The sequence below is a fragment of the Equus asinus genome, chromosome 20, assembly GCF_041296235.1.
Source record: "Equus asinus isolate D_3611 breed Donkey chromosome 20, EquAss-T2T_v2, whole genome shotgun sequence".
Classification (NCBI taxonomy): domain Eukaryota; kingdom Metazoa; phylum Chordata; class Mammalia; order Perissodactyla; family Equidae; genus Equus; species Equus asinus.
In genome coordinates, this window is record NC_091809.1 from 60,420,149 (window position 1) to 60,427,785 (window position 7,637).

The following is a 7,637-nucleotide window of genomic DNA, read 5'->3' on the forward strand; positions in this document are numbered from 1 at the left end:
TTTCCATAAGAATCACTGTTAAATACGTGTTCAAAGGAAGGTAATGTTTATATACTTAATATAAAAAAAAAACAAACCCAAGAATACTATGGGTTGTAGGATTGGGTAAGTAACACATAATAATTATAATTTAAAAGCATAGTCTAATCTACCCCAACTCATTCTCATCTCTCCCTCTTCCAATTTAGTCTTTCTTTAATTGCAGCTCATTTAGGTGATTTTAAATATGGTACTATCACAAATAACCATGAATCATACAATGTATATTGATGACAAATTTATTAGAGCTGTCCTGAATCTTTTTATTCTTCTCTGTACTCTCTTCCACAGCCCAGGCTCAGGCGCTCTAAATGCCTTGCCTGGACTATCTCAGTAGTCTTCTAACTCATCGCCTTACTCCTAAACTTGCCATCCTCCTTTTGAACCTCCACTAAGCCAGCTAGGCGCAAGTCTGATTTGGTTTTTCATTCTTTGTTGTTCTCCAAAAGCTCCCTATCACCTTCATGATAAATTCCAAATTTCTTGGAATATAAAGCATTCTACAATCCGGTCTGTTTTTTCAGCTTCATTTTTCAACATTTCCCTGCATGAATCCTATGCCCAGCCACACAAAGATACTTATTAACAAAACAAGCCATGATGTATCATGCCATTATCTCTCGGCACAAGCTTAGCTAACTCTCCTCATCTTTTCAGGGATACCTCAAAGCAATTCGTCCCCTATGAAGCTTTTTCTAACTCCCATGGGATGACTTGACACCTTCATGAGGACATTACATGTGTCTTCCCTACATTTCTATAACTCCAATGCCTGGCATGGTGCTTAGAATATATCAATGGCTTAATAAAAGCTAGCTGAATGATTTCCTTGGAAACAATTCTTAGTAGATATACTAGGACAAAGGCATACATATTTTTATAGCTTTTTGTGCCTTATAGACAAATTGGTTTATAAAAGGGTTTTATAAATTTACATATAATTAGAAATATATGTTTCAAAACCTCATGAGCATAGGGTAGTACTTTTTTTTTTTAAAGACCAAGTGGAAAATCATGTTTTATTATGTGTGTATTAGCAAAATAGAATGCTTTCCATGTTTGATTACTAATTTTTATTTTCTTCTTTGGTGAATTGTTAGTTCAGTCACTGGTCATTTGTGTATTGGGAATTTGATTATTTTTTTGCTGAGGAAGATTTGCCCTGAGTGAACATCTATGCCAGTCTTCCTCTATTTTGTACGTGGGTCACCACCACAGCATCACCACAGATGAGTGGTATAGGTCTGTGCCTGGGAACCAAACCTGGGCTGCTGAAGTGGAGTGCACTGAACTTAACCACTAGGCCACAGGGCCGGCCTCAAGAACTTGAGTTTTTAAAAAATTAATTTCAGTAAAATTAATGGAGATAGAATAGTGTAGCTATTAATCCTCTATCATAGTTACTGCAAGTATTTTCCCAAGATAGTTCGAGTTTTATTTATTTATACAACTTCTCCTTACACTAAAGTTTTAAGTTAAATGAGTTATCTTTGAAATATTTTTCATTTGACATTTCTTCTTTTCAAATGGTAAAGTTTCTATAACTTTAAACAGGAAAAATGTGAAATTCTATTTTCTGTCAGTTTTCTTTCACAATTTTATTTTATATTTACCTTTTGATCAGCTCAAGTCTATTTTGGAGTGTAGTATAAAGTGTGACTCAAAGTACAGACAGTGAATTTAGACTACTCTTTTTAGAAGTCAAAATAAGGAGACAGGAGATATCAGAAGATAGTTCAAAGGGTTCTTATGCTCTAAAGGTTTGACTGTTAGTTGATTTTAAATATAGCCAAGACCTGAGTATGTTTATAGGCTGTGAGGAAAGAAGGCCATTAGAGAAGGTGAAAGTAAATTATAAGAGAGAGATGGAATAATTTATAATCCAGGGTTACAGAGGAGAAGAGATGTGATGGAAATAAGGGCACAAGTGAATGGATTCACCTTCTACAGTAAAGGTGATATGCTAAGAGTGAGCCTGGGAAAAAAGACAGGGCAGGGGATTGAGGTGGTGATGGGAACATGTGGGTGTGTGTTGTTTGTTGGGAGGGACCTGAGGGAGTTCATGGCATCCATTGTCTTAAGAAGTGGTAAGACTGTCTACTGAGAGTGAGGGAAAGTGATAAAGATCTGCCATAGGCATTAAGAGAACAAGAGAGAACCTTGCTCTTGTTCAGGTGAAGCTAGAAACCATCAATCTGTAGTGGCGCCAGTCTATTGTTTTTTGATTTCTGACAGCATTTTTATTATTCGAGTGAAGGAGCAGAGAAATAGGACTGTAGTAGTCACTGGGTGATTGAGGCAGAAGGATATGAGTGGAAAGAACCAAGGATGTTAGTGAGAAAATACGTGTAGATAATGAAGAATAGGGTATAAACTGGGTAGGGAAGAAAGAGGCAAGGTGGGAGCTAGGATACAATGAGAGGGAAAAATACTGGAGATATTTATGAGAAAAATGAAAAATTTTTTCATATTCATAAAAAAAGGTCTTTCATGTTGCCTAGTGAGGTGACATGAAAGACCTTTCACTTTTTTTTAAACAAACTTTATTCTATTTCTATTTGAATGCCTATAAGAGATTGAAATGATAGAACTTGAGCTAATTTTAATTAGATGAACTTTATAAGGTTTTGCCCTTTATATAGTGTCAGGAAAATCTGACTCAAGTGAGAAAACATCTTCAACAGGAAGCTGGATGGCTTCTGAGTACTGAGTTCATATTTGGAAGTTACATGTAGGAATTTTACCAAGCCATTCGCTTATTTTAAGACTATAGTTCTTTTTTTTTTCATTTAGTCATTCATTCAATAAATGTGAGCACCTACTTTGTATCAGATAGCCAACGAGAAACATTACAGACACTAAGAAGATCCAAAATAAAACTTAGAAAAGGTGCTTACGTGTTTCTCCAACTAGTAAATAATGATTTTCCTGATTTAGTGTCATAGTCTTTATGTTCAAAAATTCCTTTATCCCAATTTAAATATAGATCTATAGACTATATATATTTATATATAGTAGCAAACATATTTGTAAACTAGCAAAAAACATATGTAGAGATATATATATTATATATATACACACACTGGCAAAAGTTGTTGGATTTTATCAAAGCCTCTTGGGCATATATTGAAATGATCATTTACAACTTTCTTAATTTTAACCATATATTTAGTATTTAAGTATATTTTTAGTAATGCATTTCTTTATAGGACATCATCATCCCAATTCTGGAATTAAGTCTATTTGGTTTTGTTTATTCGAAGTACTGCTGGATTGTATTTACAAATATTTTCTTTGATGTTTGTATCAACGTTCATACCACGTAAATTAAAAAAAATTAGTAGGTCTATGACCATTTCACTAGTGAAAATGATGGAAAGATACACTTTATCAATGAGCCACTTACAATGCGTCCCTATTTTCTGATTGAGAGATAAATCAGGGTCCATGTAGCAGGAGTTGAGTGTCCAAGAAAATACAATGTCAAGGGGATAGAATCAAATCCATACAGAAAACAATACTGTTTATTTCAGAATATATCTTTGAGAGGACTGTTTTAAAGAGTAGCAAGGGCAAAAGGCAAAGTGAATGGGGTTAATAATGAATAGATGAGAAGAACTAGAAGCTGCTTCTGCAGGCTACTATTTTGAGAACTTGGCTAAAGAAAGAAAAGACAGAAATGATGGAAGCTTGAGGAAAGCATGTCAGAGGAGAGACCTTTACCTTAGCGAAGCTCTGTACATACCTGTCTTCCTCACTAGGGTTGTACCCCTAGCACCTAGAACAGAGTCTGCCAAAGAGCAGACACTAAATTAAAACTGTTTGTTGAATGCTGTTAAAATTGCAACATCCCGGAAGAAGTGGGAGACACTGGAGATAAGAAAGTGGGGGTTAACGGGGAGAGAGAAGACACTTCATTCTCCGACAAGAACGAAGAAGATGATTATACAGCACCATCACTACCAACCAACTTGTTTGAGAGTCCAAGGGTTAAATTCTAACTATCGTAACATTCTCTGAAGGAATAAACATGGTTTACATATTTTGAAAACAAAACTCTTTCAATTTTCTGCAATGCAACCAATGGCAACATCAAAGGTGGGCTCGACCACTTCCTAGGGAAAGGTCAGAGACAAGCCAGCGAGAAGTGTCCAGGTCCTTTGCTTCTCATTTTCTCTCTGCCGTCTCTCTGACAACAGACTGGGCAGAGGATGAAAAACAAAACAAATTACCCAAGTGTGCTAGGCATTGGCAGCTCGAGTAAACGAATTAGGGGTGTGTTAGGTTAACTGTTAAAAACTGACTCTCAGGATAGCAATACATTTTACTTCCTGGTGGAATTCTTCTCTCCAAGCAGCATGGTTAATCAGGAGGTGGTAATATGAAGCAAAGAACATAATGGCATAATTCTACAAGGCAAGAACATAATCCCCATAAAACACACGGTTGATGTATTTTAAAATTCGCAAAAATTTTACACCCAAGTTGAATGAGGGTGGGATAACTAGGTGGCAGGGAAAGCGGTCACAGAATAGGATAAAATGGTATAATTTCAGGACTAAGGGGAGCGACGACAGTTGCTAAAGCAAATATCCGCACTAAGATGACTGGCTCCTTGCTGTCACCCTGCGTCAGCGGTAAACGGGAATCTAACGGGGAAAGGATGGGCCCCGCTTCCAACACTGCTACCCCGGCAGCCACGGCTGGGAAGGATACAAGTAAGCGCCAGGTCGGTGACGCCCGCCGCTCAACCGAGGGCTGAGGGGGGCTCTGTCGCGAGTGTCCGAGGATTCAGTGCCCAGTCCCGCCACCGCGCTCTGGACTCCGGGCCTCCCGGCCAGCATCCTTCACCTCAGCGCCGCCTCCCCGCTCGCCCCTAGCGCCTCCCTCATGGCAGCTCCGGCTTCCTCCTCCTCCTCGGCCCCTCCCAACACTCGTCTCTAGGCCCCGCGTCACGGGCGCGGAACGGTTGGCCTCGGCAGCTCTCGTTCCCGCGCAGCGACGCTGGTGGCTGTGGTGGCGACGGCAGCTGCGGCGGCGACCTTGCCTAGCAATCGCAGAGGTGGCAGCAGCGACCTCACCGCAGCCGCCATCTTGACAACCAACCGACGCCGCGTCCTTCGCGACGGAAACCAGGGGGGTGGGGCGGGGCGGGGCAAGGCGCCCGAGGCAGCCAATAGGAGGCTCCGGAGGCCCTCCTCTCCGCCCCTCCCCTCCGCCCCCTCTTCGCCGGCTTGGCGCCGCCCTGCTGGCGGCGGGCAGGAGCCTTGGCATCCTCAGAGACCCGAGTCTTTGCAGGAGGGGAGAGTTGAATTGTATGTTAGAGCTGACTCAGTTCTACCTCCCTTTTTATGACAACGTTTTCATGGGGGTATCGAGAGTGATGAAAAACAGTGAGATGCAAAATCCCCAGATACAGGCAAACGCCACCATGGGGATTCTGAAATGATTGCCTTGGAGCTAATTCAGAGTAGAATTTGTTGTGTGATTACCGAATCTGTTGTGGAGTTTGAGTCGTGAGTCTTTCGGGGGCAGCACTATCCCCAAGCACCATTTCTTTAAAAAAGGCTTAGTGAAGTGGAAATTTCCTTTCTCTGCCTTCCCTCACCCACTCCATGATGCTTCTGCCATTCCCTCTGCCATTTCCCTACTTAAAAGGTCTACATTTCAAAGGCTCCTAATGGTGCCTGCCTTGCTGCCAGATTCTGGAAATAGACCATCACAGCGTCTGTGGTCTGGAAAGAAGTTCAGATTAAGCCTAGCAATCTCCTGGAAAGATGTGCCAGAAGAGATCATCGCATTGAAATTGTTTCAGGAGCTATGGAAAATTGAGTGAATTTTTGAGCCATGAGTTTAATAGCTATGCAAGTGAAAATTTGAAAAAAGGCTGAAACTTTTTGTTGGAGCCCATTATAAAAGTACATATAAATTCTGACTGCATTTCAGCCAGGATTTTTTTTGTGGAAAAACTCCCAGATTGGAAGCAGAATGTACAAACCAAATAAAGATCACTCACCCACCATTCAAATGTCTCTGCCTTTGTGAATCAATTTGTTCATTTTTAGAGTTCAAATAATAAACTTTTTCAGTTGAAACTATTTAAAACAGAGTTTTTGCAAAGTTGGATGCAATGACTCAAACTGGAATGTGCTCTGGTGACTGAGATTTTAAAGTGCCACAACACATCCAGTTTTGATTTATAACATAAAACATGCAAGCCTCCTTCAGGACCATGCCAAAAGGACAGAATATATAATCTTGGCAAAGAAAGGCTAAATGTGTACACTTGGAAAATTAGCTATCGTGGCAAGTTTTCAGCAGGCCTGGCCACAGGCATTGACCTTGATTGTATTCCCGCTGCTATCATCACAAGTCTGTTTCTCTAGGGCCAATTTGAGAGAGAGAGAGAGAGAGAGGGAGAGAGAGAGAGAGAGAGAGAGAGGAGAGAGAGAGCGAGCAAAGTAGGGCTAAGCAAAGTGCAAATAAAAGTGTGGCGGTTGTGGTTGCTGTTTGGAGTATGTAGGCAGGTTTACCCTTCCTGAAAGTCTAGCTTTTGCTATAGTATTAGTTTGGTATCTCATAACTCTAGGCATCTTACTGCTTTGTTGCTGGTATATTAGCATTAAGAAGCATGACTTGGTTTCCCAATTGCCTACAAATGCTTGCTCATATAAACATTCTTCATTCCAATGTTACTTTACAATGATAACCAAGAAGAAAGGAAATTTTAAGCACAACGTTGCCAGCTTTTTTTTTTTAATAACAGCAACTATTTTTTGACCTTTAAATTCTTTCTTTCTTTGCAATATTAAGCAGATGTTCCACATTTTATTTAATTGTGTAGTCCTAGATTCTAAAAAAAGGCTTTAAGATTAGATATTTGGATAATAGGAAGATAATTTGAGGCATTTATGAACTGTATCTCTTGACACAAAAGACAAGTATGATTCAAGAAATAAAAAAAATTGTAGTAAAATCTCTATTTTGTCAGAAGAGACATCTGTGTTAAATGTAATGCTCAATTCTTTCACACTTCAAAACCATAAAATAGTTCATTCATTTATTAAGGAAACACATATTGAGCATGTGCCAAACACTTTCTAGGTGCTGGGGATACAGTGGTAAAAAAACTTCAAAAATCTCTATGCTTAAGAAGCTTGTATTTATTTTTCTTTCCCACTAGAATATATTAGGTAGTAAAAAGTGCTATAAGGAAAAATGGAGTAATGTAGGGAGATAGAGACTTATGTTAGTTCTAGATAGGGGCTTAGGGAAGGCCTCTGAGGAAGGGGAATTAGAGCAGAGATCTGAATGAAAAAAGGGGATTACCATTCAAATATCTAGATGAAGAATGTTATAGGCAGAGGATGCTGTAAGCACAAAAGGCTCTGAGGGCGGAATTATGTTTGATGTGTTCAAAGAACAGCAAGATCACTGGGTCTGAGGTAGAGGAAGTGTGCTAGGACATGAAACTGGAGGAGTGCATGGGGATGTGCTTAGATTCAGCGGAGACTTATATAGTATGCAAGGAATTAATATAAAATCCAACTTCCAGTGGTGGGAAAGCCACTGGAGAATTTTGAGTAGGAGAGTAATAT

General features: G+C 39.7%; 1 protein-coding gene across 2 annotated transcripts in view; it reads right to left on the reverse strand.

The window, feature by feature from the left end:
* CEP126 (centrosomal protein 126) overlaps positions 1-5,173 on the reverse strand; it is a 71,122-nt gene extending 65,949 nt beyond the window's left edge. For both annotated transcript variants that reach the window (XM_014864321.3, XM_070490386.1), the window contains exon 1: positions 4,756-5,173. In XM_014864321.3, the coding sequence (XP_014719807.1) occupies positions 4,756-4,883 (128 nt within the window). In that variant the 5' untranslated portion in view covers positions 4,884-5,173. The remainder of the gene's footprint in view (positions 1-4,755) is intronic.
* Positions 5,174-7,637: the final 2,464 nt, after the last annotated feature.